The sequence below is a fragment of the Diuraphis noxia genome, unplaced genomic scaffold (assembly GCF_037042655.1).
Source record: "Diuraphis noxia isolate RWA-SAM2 unplaced genomic scaffold, SU_Dnox_SAM2 contig0001, whole genome shotgun sequence".
In the NCBI taxonomy this organism is placed as follows: Eukaryota; Metazoa; Arthropoda; class Insecta; order Hemiptera; family Aphididae; genus Diuraphis; species Diuraphis noxia.
The window spans coordinates 90,876,364-90,892,289 of record NW_028301711.1 but is presented as its reverse complement, the minus strand read 5'-3'; the positions used below and the strand labels follow the sequence as shown (position 1 = coordinate 90,892,289).

Genomic DNA, 15,926 nt, shown 5'->3' with positions numbered 1-15,926 from the left:
ATCACTTTAAGAATAACTAATGAGGAACTTTGTATTCAATTTTCATGTATTTTGATTGGGCCAAAAAAATTTTATCAACCCTTCAAAAAAAATTTTCAGAAATATTGAAAATTTCAGTTGTCTATAAATATCTCAAAAAAAGTCAAAATATTTTGAAAATTAAATCATGTAAAGAAAATGCCAATCTTAATAACTGGTAAAATTTTCAAGTATCTAGGACTCATACTTTTTGAATAATAACAAATATTTAAAATCGTTTCAGGATAAATCGTTATCGTTACGCTATTTCGTAAAAATTTAAAATTCAAACGCAATTAAAATTTTTCCTATAATGACGCTTCGAGTTTTCTCTATAGCTACTTGAAGTAAAACTTATGGAAAACTTAGTGATGTATTCTTAATCTTTAGTTATAAACACAAAAAATTTTATGATTTTTCAACTTCAAAATTACTTGCAAATTTTCGCGTTTTCGACAGATTTCGTAAAATTTTGAACTATAAAAGCTTATTAAAAAAAATTGTGACTTACAATTTTTAATTTTTTTTAGCTACAATAAGAAAAACTCATAAGGAACCTTGTATTAAATTTTCAAGTTTTTTTGGTCGTCCAACATTTTTTTAACGACACTTCAAAAAAAAATCTCAAAAATTAATTAAACTGTATATAGAGAACACTAACATAAACATTTGGTGAAAATTTCAAGTATTTAAAGTGATTATTTTTTGAATTACAACCATATAAAAAAATCGATTTGGTCGAAAACTGATTTTGCGTAAAAATTCCCGTTTTTCTGTCATTTTTTTTTTGTTTTTCTCGATTTTTTTGAAAACTGTTGGAAAATGTTTACTTTTGACCTCTATAATGCACCAAGGATCTTCAATTTTTCATCGGAAACCACCCCCAAAGTTTGAAATCGAAGCATTATTTCGACTAGTTATGCTGTACACAGACACAAAAAAAAAAAAAAAAAAAAAAAAAACACACATCATTGTAAAATCAATACATTCATCACTTCATTCAGAATCTAAAAGCGGGTAAGTGGATGTCGCTCTGCTGTACATTAGGTTGTGGGGTGGACCTCTGACTAGGGTAGGTTAGATTTAAATGCAATGATAGGTATCATTGTATACGAAAAACGATTCTGAACGGAGATGATTTGTCAGTCTAGGATATATTATATTTAAATATTGTCATAAATTCTATTTTGAAACAAATATTTTATTTTTCAATTGAATTTTAAACTACAAAATAATTTGCAAATATTCATGGTTTTGACGAATTTTTGTGAATATTTGAAATTCAAATGATAATAAAAATTTAATTTGAATTTCCGGTGGACATTTTTTTTTTTGTGATAAAGATAGAGAAATTCGTAAGGAATCTTGTATTAAATTTTCAAATCTTAGATTTAAAAAGAAAATTTTTTATGAATTTCTAGCTTAAAACAATTTGCGAATATTTGTGATTTTTACGTATTTTATCAAAATTCAAAATTTGAATGTTTATAAAAAAAAATTGTGACTATGAATTTCTTTTATTTTTCAACTGCTATTGTAAAAATATGTTAAGAGCCTTGTATTAAATTTTCAAGATTTTCTACCCAAAACATAATTTTTATCAATATTAATTTTAAAAAAACTAATAATGATCGAAAATTACATATACCTATGAATAGTTCAACTTAAGTCGAACATTTTTGAAAACTGCAAAGTGGATAAAATATATTTATAAAAACATTCGGTGAAAATTAAAGTTACATCAAAAATAAAAATCGATTTAGTCGAAAACTGATTGAGCGTAAAATTTCCAGTTTTTGTTTTTCCCTTAATTTTTAGTTTGTTTATCCCGATTATTTAGAAAAATATTAAGAACTTTTGACCCCCAAAGTAACAACTAGCTTCACTTTCGGATCGAAAAAGGTATTGAAGTCAAAAATCGAAGCACTTTTACTGCCCCAAAACTGCTACAAAAAAAAATATTCATGGTTTTGACGAATTTTTGTCAATATTTAAACTTCAAATGCTAATAAAAAAAAATTGTGCTTATGCATTCTCATAATTTTTTATTCACTATAAGAATAACTTATGAGAAACTTTGTATTAAAATTTCAAGTATTTTGATTGGGCCAGAAAAAATTTATCAACATTTCAGAAAAAAAATTTCAGTAAAATTGAAAATTTCAGTGGCCTATAAATAACTCAAAAAAAGTCAACAATTTGTGAAAATTAAACTGTATATAGATAATATAGATAACACTAACATAAAAATTTGGTGAAAATTTCAAATATTTACAGTGATTAGTTTTTGAATTACAACCATATAAAAAAATCGATTTGGTCGAAAACTGGTTTTGCGTAAAAATTCCCGTTTTTCTATAATTTTTTTTTGTTTTTCTCGATTTTTTTGAAAACTGTTGGAAAATGTTTACTTTTGACCTCTATAATGCACTAAGAATATTCACTTTTACATCGGAAACCACCCCCAAAGTTTGAAATTGAAGCATTATTTCGACTAGTTATGCTGTACACAGACACACAAAAAAAAACACACGTCATTGTAAAATCAATACATTCATCACACTTCGTTCAGAGTCTAAAAACTAGTGTAATAATATGGTTATCATGGTAGTTCAATATGAATAAATTTGAAAATATTCAACATTTTGAAGTTATCACTTATCCTATAGGTATAGTCTTACTCTATGAAAAGTACTATTGGTAATAAGTACTTATTTATTTTTTTACATGAAATTATAATATAATATCAAATTTCTTCATATATTATTATTATAAACACGTACCTACTCGCGGTCATAGACTCATAGAATTTTCAGAGAATATAATATAATATTATAATTTATAATTATTATTGATTCATATATATCAATTTATAATAAAATATTCTATGCTCAGTCGTGTTGCTACAAAGGTATATATACTCAATCATTTTACGCTAATTGTGCTTTATATTAATTTTTTTATTATATCGACCCCCTCTCCATAACCAAGGTCTAGAGACGCCCCTGGTAATATTGCGGCTAACTAATTTAATATCCGTAATAATTTATAGTTAGGTAGGTACTTACCTATTTTGAATGCTAACTTAATTATTGAATTTTCAAATGACTTGCCTACACAGGACTTCAATATTTGACATATGATTATATATAATCATTAAATCGTGTTTGTGTTAGTGTTGGAGCAAAGCTCATTATTCAATATAAAATAGCTAGGAGCCTGGAATCTCAAGCCAACCCCCCCCCCCCTCTTTAATTTAAACGCCGAGGATTACACCAATTATGTACATTAATATGAAACTTTACAGTCCACATTTTCACATAGATCAGAAGAAACTCTAAGTAGATACCTATACAAACCAGCACCAAAAACAAATTAAACGTGACACTGACAATAATTATCAAACTTCAATTAACATAATAAGTACCTAATGTTAACCATATAAGTATATAAGCTAAAAATAAAAAATACGTTTCTAACAAATTATAACTGATAATTTATGTATTTATTTAAATTAGATACAGCAACTGGAAGGTCCTACCCTCATCTTAAAAACAATCTATGCTTGCCGCTTGGGAATTTCTTAAGACAGAATACGGTTTTTTATTCTTCGTAGGTATTTCATCTAACAAATGTACACTTACAGAATACATAGGTACCTATATAATCGTATAATCGTTTCTGACTCCACATCTCTGTTTTCAATGCCAAAACAAGTATTAGCGTGATTAAGTAAGTTATTATTGTTATATATTGTATTCATATTAAATTGTTTACATATTTATTGTTATTGTAAACTATTTATAAAATCAAAAATATTAAAATGTTTGCAAAAATATTTTTATAATTTTGATCAGCGCAAATTACTATTGGTATTTAAATGGTAAAAACTTCATTTCTTAGTTATGACTCTATAGCTTTCTCGGTGCAAAATTTTATAAGACGAAGACAGTACATGAGGGTGTAACACCCCATAACTGTTTGACGGCCGAAATAAGAAATCCATAAACTACCAAATACCTAAAGTAGAAACCAGTGACAAGTAGCCAGGATTTAAGGGTTGAGGGTGGGTGAATTTAGGCGTCGGTTGCACCGTTGCCGGTTCGAATCCGATCATGCGGGCATCGCTTTCCGGGCCGTTCACGCTGTCTGGAAAAAAAGTGGCCACCGCCTCCCACCCGGGCATGACAGAAACCTATCGGGTACCCATTAGAAATTCTGCCAAAGACGTCTGAACTAGGCCTTCAAGCCTACTCATGGACATAACATCACCATCTGCAAAAAAAAATAGGGTGAGGGAAGGGCGAAAACCTCAACAAATACTTAAATATTCAAAAAATTCTAGCAACACTTCCAAAGTTTTACTATTAAAATTTTATGTAATAAATTTACATATTTCATATAAGTTCAATTCACTATCCAAAAATATATTTTTGTTTCATTTTAAATTATACAAAACTAATAACATAAATAAATGCTAAATAAATAAATAAATAAATAAATACTTGGTAGATTATAAGAGTTTATAACATAAGTGAAATAATGCCATAAACTTTTTGCTTCTAAAAAATCGACATAGAAAACAGAGACTGGTCTATAATATAGTAATTGCCTGTACCAAAGTTTTAGTAGACGCAACACAAATTTCATGTTTTGAGCTATAATAAAAATAATCATTTACTAGCTATATGTATTTATCAAGAGATATTTACTTATATATATATTAGATACATTTTAGTATAATAATAAATTTCATAATTTATAATCTACAATCAGTTGGATTTATATTTAATTCGGGTATTTTACGGAAAAAAGTAAATTATAATATAATAGTGCATTATTCGCTGCGATTGGAATTGTTTTAATTTTAAATATTTATTGGTCAATGTCGTAGCTGGACATAGGTATATATTAATAATACGTATCTAATATCTACATTCTACATACACTATTATATATAAACAATTCATATAAGTATGTATAGATTTTATGGAGGTGGAAGTAAAATCAATGCGGCTCGTGTGGTTTTTATCAAGGCCCTCGTAAAGCATATTATGTTTATTTTCTATAATATGTACGAAAAACATAATATATTGAACTTATAGGTATACCTCCCGTGATAGTGGTATACACGATTATTGTGAGTCGTATGAATTTCTCCTCCAGAACGAGCTTGAACATAATATTTCAGTAGATTGTATTTCCATTTGAAATTAAAATTCAATACCTATTTGCATTAATATTATACAGGTTTTTCATCAATGGGCTTGGCCAAACGCTACGCAGTCAAAAACATCACATATTTGTAAACATAAATATTATTTTACATGCTTTCACAATTTCACAGATAATTTGTAATTTTAAAATGTACAAAATACTCATCCGTACTTATTTTTAATTCAGTTAGGCATAATTTTTTTAATCAATTTTTGTTGTAAAACTAATGATACCGATCTTGATATTTTGGTTCGGAATTTATAAAATTTCACAAAATATTGTTGGACGTCTGAAAGTTGGTTAGTGATCGACCTCGATATACCTATACCTATCATGCAAACATTCAAAAACATAGTTTTTATAACTATTCGATGTATGACGATTTCAAATTTATTTTATATAATTTATAATTAAAAATTTAACTTACCTACTAAGTACTAACTACAACGTAGTAGAGTTTTTTCAATCATAATTTTCCTTATTTAAATGAATTTAAAAAAAAAATTTTAAACTTTCCGTAAATTTTTAATCCATGCGCATAATATGTAATATATTATTGTACCTATGTTAAGTGTTCCTATATTGTAATTTTTTAATAAAGAATTCAGATTTATAAATATCACATTTTATTTCCTTATTAAATTTTAATATTTTGAAATAAAAATTATGATAACAGTTTAATATAAAACTCACGAATACATGTTTAGTCTAATATAACACCTGTAACTTTTATGTTTCAGTGTGGTCTACGCTTAAATTACTAGTTTAAAACTTTAAAATGTAATTCTAAAACAAAATTTTAATTCGTAAAAATAATATAAATTCCGTACTACTTTAGCCAGAAGTATGATTTAATTTATGTAATAAGTGCGATCGAATAACTCATAAATAGGTACTAAACTACTAAATATATATGAATACATTCACGAAACAATCAAGTATCAACCACTCAGAATTTTTATTGATCCGAAAACAAGAGATCACGACATGTAAAATACAAAAAAGTTATTATTGAAGACTACTAAATCTAGATAAAGTGTTCAAATTTATTTAAAAAATGACGTTTCTATACTCAACTATATATTGATAATTGAAATATTAAATGATTTAGGCAAAAATAAAGTACATGCTGCTAAAAGTTTACAGCGTTAGAAGGCTATAAATATCTTAGTTAAAGATACCGTTAAGAACATTTATCTGTGTTTATCGGTTGAATTTTTTATGATATTTAAATTATTTTGACTATTTTGTAATGTATAACATTTTTAAATTGTAATATTTTACATAACCATAACATATACACATTAAAATCATAATAACATAAAAAAACCGAACTTACCAACACAGATAATGTCCTTAACTTCAAGTTTGATAATAGATTAATTAAATTTAATATTAAAACTGACTATACAACATTGGTTGTGTTGAACTCAAATTAACTATTTTTCGCATTGGTCAGATAGAAAAAACAAATAGTGCACTAACATAAAGGCTAAAAATGATTTGTATATTGAGTATTGAACTGTTACCAAAATCGTTTTAAATTATTAACAAAAGAATAATACCTACCCTATGCAAATATAATTGAATACAAATTACTAATTTAATATAAAATGCCAATCATAAAAATGTTTTTGTTTCTCTGATTTTAATAGAGCCTAGCTAAGTATAATATTTCGTAAAAAAATCATGTGCTTAATAAATTATATTTCTTATATATTTTATAACTTAAATTATATTTTCAAAACCTAAAAATCTAATTTATTCATCATATCGATTTTCCAAAAAGTCGGTTTAAAGTTTCAACGGTAGCGTACCTAAATTAAATCACCAATATTATCGACGTACACGCACTCTTATTACGTAATAAAATTTAAATTTTATTCAATTTAAGATCAAGTTCATAATATTATGAGCATTGTTAATACTTCTGTACTTAACTAGACAAGCAAAGTCAACAATCGTGTTTCAGTGTGCCATAAAAACTTTTACATGAACAATTTTTGTTTGTCTGCTATGTAAAGTAAAAACTCTATTAGTAACAAAATGTATATATAATATGTAGAATTCTATATGTATACTAAAACAAAGTATATATAAATCACAAGCTCATAAAATGTCTATTGTCTATATAATAATTGATAAGTATAAGGTATAGATAATAGTAATTAGTAATAGGTACATTAAGAACCGATAATGACGGTAATGTAATGAAAAAACAACCTTAGCGTTATAACTTGTATTAAATGTGAATATTATAATAATATAGTTATATTATTATTAATGCTATTGATAGTTCAATATTATAGTTGACTAGTGCCTACGTTGTACATATTAGAGCCTATATGCCCTATATTATGTACTAACAACTCGTACTAGTAATAATATAACTGTTGATTCATTGATTCATAAATTATGAAAGGAAAACCAATGATGATTTTATACAAATACAGATTATAATGTGGAACGAAAACATATTAAATCTATTTAAGACTTTTTTTTTTATATTTATGCAATAATTTAACAGTCAGTTGCTTAACATAAGCCAAGGTTTATATAATTATATAATGATTTATGAAGACTTATAATTTTAATACAATTTTAAATGATAAGTTTAAATTATGTTAAGTTTTAACAAGTCAAGTTATGTCTTATGGTGACGTACTGACATTATGTTTATCAACTTTATTAAGGTATAAGAATATTTTATATTAACCAAAACTATTGGTTCATAAAGAAATTAGGCGGTAAACTGCAAGTATATAAATTAAACAGCTGAATAGGTTAGTTACAGCTTTAGCCGCTCTGGGAGAAGGGGGTGAAATAACTGTTATTTGTCACACCTGGTCGATGATTTACTGTAGGAATAAAGAGATGGGCGAGTGAGTAAGTTGACTGTAGGCTACATGTGTAGAATGGGTCACTGTAATGTACGCGTTAAATTTAAATCCTATGATAAATCATTGTATTGTTGTTTACGGGAAATGGTTCTGAACGATTCCGAGCGGTCTATGATGAGTTTATATTATTAAGTATATAATTTAGATTCTAAGTGGAGCGATGAATGTATTGATTTTACAATGATGTGTGTGTGTGCGTGTGTTTGTTTGTGTGTCTATGTAGTATGTATACGATGAGTTGTCGAAATAATGCTTCGATTTTCAACTTCAGTAGCTTTTTCGGTGGGAAATTGAATCTCGTTGGTACATTGGGGAGGTTAAAATCTCTTAGTATTTTTAAAAAGCACCGGGAAATATAAAAAAAGTTAACGAAAAACAGGAATTATTATGCAAAATCGGTTTTTGAGAAAATCGATTAAAGATATTTGGTGTACTCTCTAAAACAAATTACCGTAAATTCGTGAAATGTACACTGGATTTTTATGTTAGAATTTTCAATACTTGATAAAATTTTCAAAATATTTCCACTCGTCTTAAGTTATTAATAGATATTTTCAATTTTCAATTTTTATGGTTTTTTGTTTCTATAAATGTCAATAAAATTTTTATCGTATGGTAAAAAATCTTAAAAATTTAAGACAAGACTCCTTATATGTTGTTACAGTGTTATAGTTAAAAAATATCAAAAATATATGACTACAATTTTTTTAGTAAATATTATTAAGTCAAATTTTGATAAAACAAGTAAAAATCACAAAAATGTGCAAATTATTTTGAGTTAGAAATTCATAAAAATATATCTTTTTAAATTTAATATTCGAGAATTCAATACAAGAATCTTCATAAGCTTGTGTACTTTTATCCAATAAAAAAACCTACCGGAAAATCATATTTAATTATTATGAGCGTTTGAACTTCAAATTTTTACTACATTGGATCAATTCCCCTTTGCCGATATTCTTATTTTGTTGTTATTCAAAAATTCCATGAATTTTAGAAACTTGAAATTTACATCATATTTTTATTTAATCAATTCCTATACTTTAAAATGATTTGTTAAAAATATTTCAACTCTTTTTAAGTTATTTATAGATATTTAAAATTTGGAATTTTTTAGTTATTTATTCTATAAATATCAATAAAATTATATTCGTTGGATCAAAAAGCTTGAAAATATAGAGTACAATGTTCGCCATATATTTAGTTCAAATTTTGACAAAATTTATTAAATTGAAAATTATTAGTTGTTAAAAATTTATAAAACGTTTATAATTTACAGCTTAGGATTGAAAACTTAAAACAAAGTTTAACGTAAGTAGTTAATTCTGTAACAAAAAAAAATCTAAAAACTATACAAACACAGTTTTTTATAGTTATTTTAAATTCAAATTTGGTCAAAATTAGATATTAATTAACCAAGCCTTGCAATCCGATTCATCATAATTATTTTTTTTTTTTTTTTACTGAGAGTATAAGTAATTATTAACACCCCAGACATTCAGCTATTATTACTTTTATAAAATGTGTTATATTTAATATAATAAATTCAATTTTGTTTTTAATACGTATTTTATAGTAATAAATGATGACCATTTTTTTTAAATGTAAATGTTTTACATTTGACCATCCCCAAATATCAACTACGTTAACTTTTTGACCAGAAAAAATGCTAAAGTTAGAAATCAAAGCATTTAAAGTAAAAATTATTAACAGACGAACAAAAAATAATGTTGTATAAGATCAATACATTCATTATTCCGTTCAAAATCTAAAATATAGGTCAAGTTTCTACATTATTATCAATACTGAACGAATTAATATTTATCTAATTATTTATTTATTACTAAATGAATATTTAATTATGTACATTTAAACTTTATGCTAAACAACTATAGTCTACAATTTACTTTACCTATTACACTATTAGGAATAATTCATAAATTAACGTACGTAAGGGACGTCGCGCGTCGTATTGAGAAATGTCTATTGTGAGAACGTATAAGTATATCCACCAGGGAGTGGTTAAACTAGGGGATTGAGTAATAAAAATTTTATTTTCATTAATTTCTTGATTTTAAATTTTTCTTTTAGTTTCGAGAAAAATTGCGAATTATTTAATACCGTAGTGTTATCAATTTATCATATATATGAGACGACACGCCGCGCCGCGCGCGTTCTCGTACGGCCTGCCGAACAGTTTCAATGTGCCTAGTTATAATCATATTTTATTTCTTCAAAGCTAGAAAAAATATTAAAAACCAGGAAACTAATAAAATTACAATTTTAAAACGCCAATATTCTCAGAAAATATATCTTTTTATTTGTTTGCCAAAACATAAATATATATTTAAAAATGAAATAATTGTAGTTCTTTCCCTTTAAGGCTTATTACAAAATCAGAATTTTTATATCTCCATTATAACGTGAAATATCGCAATGGGGAAATTCTTGCGGGACACTGTATAAGTTCTATTTATATTTCACATAATCACATTACATTATTTTTATATTTTTGTTGTTAATTGAGGTACATAAGTACACAATTATTATTCTACCAATAATGGCTTTAGATAAAACGTCTGCCGCAGAACGTCAACTAGGAATAAGAAAATCCGAGTGACAAAGTTCAAATAACAATAATATTGTGTTATATTATATAATTGAACTTGAATTAATCGTATTCAATAGATATTTTCATATATTTTTTTTCTAGTGTAAACTTATTAGAATTTTAATTGATTATTAGTTTTAGATTTTTTCTACGTTTTTAATGATGGTGCATACTACATATTATTATGATGTAGGTATTAGGTAGTAGGTACTAGGAAATTTCAGTCAGATGAAAAGAAATCCAACTGATTACTGAGCACTTAAATTGCTTGTGTCACAGATAAGAGTTAGCGCATTTTTTTTTCTGGTCATCGCATATTACCTTTAAATTTTATAAAAAGATAAAAAGTCATTTCACTTTAATTTTAGAAATCATTGTGATTATAGTAATTATTGTGGATGAAAAGTTTTCTGTATTGCACGCGGGCTAAAAAGAAAAAATGCGCTTACATCATCATGACAAGCTATTAAAATAAAAAAATGTACGAGTTATTGACTACAAAACAATTATCAAATGTTAGTGATTTTGACGAAATTCGACAACATTTTAACTTCAAACGCTTATGAAAATGTAACATTAACGTTTTAAATATTTAAAGATATCTATAAGAACAACTTATGAATAACTTTGTGGTACATTTTTAAGGTTTTCAGCCAAAACTAAAAAAATTCAAAATGTTAATAATATATAAATTGTATATAATTAGTAAACATATTTTTAATATTTTATTGTGATTGGAAAATGATAATTTATTTAAGTATTAGTGGAATATTTCAATTTTAACAATTAATATGTTTTGAATATTAAGAACTAAGAAGTAATACACATTGATATCAGCTACACGTTTGAATATCAAATATTGACAAAAGTTGAACGTTTACATGGCATTGCGCATTTGTGCTATTTATTTTTTATTAATATCCAGAACATTTTTTAAAGTAAACTTGTATTACATTTTCAAACCTTAAGGGTAAAAATTCAAAATGTTATTAAGGGACACTACACCAGCATATTGTGTACAGTCTTAAAAATGTATAACATAGGACCACTTTGGTAGTAGTCCAAAGACAATACACGTGGGTGTAGTGTCCTCTTAATTTTTAATTAAAATATAATTTTAAAATTTTCGTGATTTTGATGAATTTAGACATTGCATTTTTAACGCTTATAAAAAAATTTCATTATGTACATTAGTACCTTTTTTTGATATTTTTTTAGTTACAATAAGTTGTGATTAATTTTCAATCCTTAGCTTTAGGAATTGAAAATACTATATACATTTGTAGTTAAACTGAAAAATAATTTCCGAATTTTCGAGGTTTTGTCAAAACTTTAGGACACATTGATTTTATTAGTATAAGGTAAAATCTATTAAATGATTAAGTTATACTAATTATTGTATTTAAATGTAGTACCTATAGGTACAAACCAATTAACTATCTAATATTTATAATATTTTACTGTACGGAATTTAAAAATACATTATAAATATATAAAAACTACCTTCTCTTGAGTTTATTATAATGCATGACGTGTTAATGTGAACTGTGAAAGAGTTTAATATTGGTTCACATAATACACTTATAACACATTTAGGTAAAATATACATTAATGTATTTTTAATTTTAGTTGATTCCATAATCAAACATAAATCACAAGAGATAGTTGAGTTCAAAATACATCACTATTTGTTTGATTGTTTCAATATTATTTATGGAAATTGTAGATCATATTCAGTGTTTAATTTAAATTGTATTGTGTTTATGACAGGTACTTAATGTTTTTACAAACCATTTGATAAATGTATTATTTTCCTGTACAAACATGTATTTAAAATAATAATTGTTATTATAAGGTTTTTTTTCTCTGTCTGAAACACACGCCACATGCGAATAATAGAAAATAATTTCGCAATAATCAATAAGTAGTCATTCAGACCGGTAAGCGGTAAGTATAGAAAACACGATAGATATCTAATACGTCAAAGTTATATTTGTCAGAGTTATTACAGTTTTATAATTTTGGTAACTCGATTGGAAAGTGTTATATATTATTTCAAGCCTTACATAAGATAAAATAATTGTATAAAATATATATATTTAATTTTAATCTTCATAAATTATATCATATAGGAGCTATACCTACCTACTAAACCAACAATAAAAATAAAATTAATAATAATAAAATGGCTGTAGCCTGTAGTAATATATATTAGTGTTTATAATTTATAATATATTATATTAAATAACGACATGGACACTTAAACATTGGAAATTTTACTTGTGCATAGTACCTAGATATTATTTACGCTATTATAAATAATTATATACGAAATCCAAATAATCACTTTACATCTATAATGTGTCTATTGCCTATACGTATACCTATAGTATATGGTATTAAATATTAAATGTCTTATGATAGGTATAAGATATACTCTGACTTAGATGTTATAGAAATTTGATTGTATTGATATTCTTTAATATATAACTTACGATACATTAAATTCGTTTGATTTTATATTATTTTCCAAAGGAAGTGATTTAACAACAGAAAATTCACTTATCTTATAGATTTTATTTCATCACGTGGTATAGAATAGGTATTACAATATTGCTATAGATGTTTACATGTCAGCTATAAATATATAAATATTAATAATGCTGGTAAAACGAAAGTGAAATAGAGATTAATTATTAACTATAAATATCATCATAATATTGCAATTTATCTTGGACTTTTTTTACTCGTATATTTTAAGTCGTATATCTAGTTTTTATTGTTTCGTGCATTTAAGCCAGTCTTTAGACTACATATTATGAACTTGGTAACTTTTACAGTTAGCTAATAACATGAAAAACAGTTTAAAGTATTATTATTTATTTTCATGTATTTACTCAAGCTACTTATTACTGAAATATTTTTTTTAGAAAAGTTTTGGGAAATTTAAAATTTTTGAAACCGATAACGATTAATGAATGCTAATCAACGGTCAATATGTAAATGTTTGTGAAAAAATAGAAAGTATGACGAATATGATGATAAGTTTTTGGAATTACATTTATTATGATTAAAAGCTCTCAATTCATTTGGTGCAAATGCATAATGCGATTATGCAAATACGTTAACTTTTATGCTGTCTGCGCCGTTATAATCCATGCTGGCGATAAGATGTCAAACCTTATAATGTTGACTATTTATAGAACTTAATGAACCTATATAGTAGAATGTTAATTGTTTATCAAGTTTTAGCTTCCTAATCAGCACACAGATAAGAATTCTTCACAGAATCCTGTGGTCAACACGATAAGCGTTATCATCAATATTATACTAAATTCACAATATTATAATATAGATAGTATATATATATATATATATGAGTATTGAGTAATTTATTTTTGTTTTTGTTTCTATATATGATGTCTGACTTATAATAGTTCTCATTTGTATAAATTATCTATTTATCTAACTTTAAAAATTCATTTATAAATATATTACAAGAGGTAGGAGTGAACTAGGTTACTTATATGTAGGTACTAGGTATATAGCTTAATATACATGTGTATATCTGACTACGATTCAATTTTTTTTCTACCTCGAGTGCGTAGATAGAGTTTCTCATTAACCTAGCGTTTTCCAATATTCAATTCGAGCACCCATTTAAACAGTATAAAGTGTAGTGATATACGTTAGCAGAACTCAGCTGAGGTCCCTACAAGATGACGCTCATAGAGCTACCCACCCGCAACATCCGGTTGCCCGTTTCAGTGCAAACCGCAACAACCGGTTGTACACAACTAATCTGTATTCATTCACCACGACTGGGCCCTACGTACTACGACTGCAATATCACTCACCGGCGGCGCCGAAAGTCTCTTGAGGGTCGGGCCCGACATGTCCACCGGAACGGCGTCGATCCTATTCGGAAATATCCGGCGCACCTGCCGCACGGAGTACTCGCCGAGGAACAATCAACAGCGCGACGACGCGAACGCGACGGACAGTAATAATTATTATATCGTTGCGATATCGTGTGCGAAAAAAATTCGTCTGGACTGCGCCGGAAACGATTATTTTCGATTTAGACAGTAGTCGACTGCAATAATGCGACAGCAGCGTTTGCCGTCCGAGGGATGGAGAGGGGCGCGATGTCGTCTTACGCGAAAGCACGTCGAAACGGGTGTGATGGGCGCGAAGTGCGAACGCGCAGGAGACGCGAAAACCGCGGAAAACCGGTGGTGGCGGTCCGGTCCTCGCATCGCGTTTCGGGGGAGACATGCGCGCGCCGCTCGTCGCCCCCTCCCCCATCCATATTGCGATCGATACGACGACTCCTCGCCATTCGCCAACCGCACCTCGCCGGCAGACCGGTGACCACGGAATGTATAATTAATAAATGTTATTTTATAGTATTCTTTAAATTATTATTATGCACGTATAACTGGATTTCTAAAGGTCATCCGAACACATTATTACTATTGATAATACTAATATACATAATACAAGCTGTACAATGACGGTGATGTTGGTATGTTATACTCGTCTCGTACGTCATGACAACGTTGGTACCCATCCACGGCGATTCTTTGCAATCGGAATAATATGTAATAACTCATTATTATGTTCATAACAACGAGCAAAAATATTATTAATGATTATTATTATTATTATTATTATTATATTAATCATTTTTATTCGTGAAACCGGTCCCGGACCGCGGTGCGAACAAAACGACTAGCCGCCGACGGAGACCTTGCACGGATTGCCGAGAGTGCGGGCCGTGCGCACTGCTCGTCACCTCGGGGAATCTACGTCGCTGGCCGTTTCAATATTTCTTTTCAAGGTGTAATAATATTGTAATAACGCAGGTACCCACCTACCGAGAGTTCGCAAGTACCTCCTGTACGAGATGCGCATTCGATATTATTATTATTATTATTGTTTATATATATATATATATATATTCAGGTACCTATACATTAATTACGAATTTGCGCACAGCTGTGTTCAATTTTTTTTTTTGTACACCTACATAATATTTTATTGTATACGTCAATCGCAAACAAGGAAAAACGTACTAACGTTGTACCATCGTCCATCACCACAGCAACAATATTATTAATTTTAACACGTTCAATTTGAGTATAGGTGTAATCGATGTTTGAAAGTATTACACGAGA

General features: G+C 27.4%; 1 protein-coding gene across 2 annotated transcripts in view; it reads right to left on the bottom strand.

Moving 5' to 3' along the window:
• Nucleotides 1–14,953, bottom strand: part of LOC107167527 (phenoloxidase-activating factor 2) — a 30,867-nt gene extending 15,914 nt beyond the window's left edge. The window contains exon 1 of one of the 2 annotated variants that reach the window (XM_089216328.1): nucleotides 14,604–14,953. In XM_089216328.1, the coding sequence (XP_089072454.1) occupies nucleotides 14,604–14,642 (39 nt within the window). In that variant the 5' untranslated portion in view covers nucleotides 14,643–14,953. The remainder of the gene's footprint in view (nucleotides 1–14,603) is intronic. The other variant, XM_015516621.2, reaches the window with a different exon arrangement.
• Nucleotides 14,954–15,926: the final 973 nt, after the last annotated feature.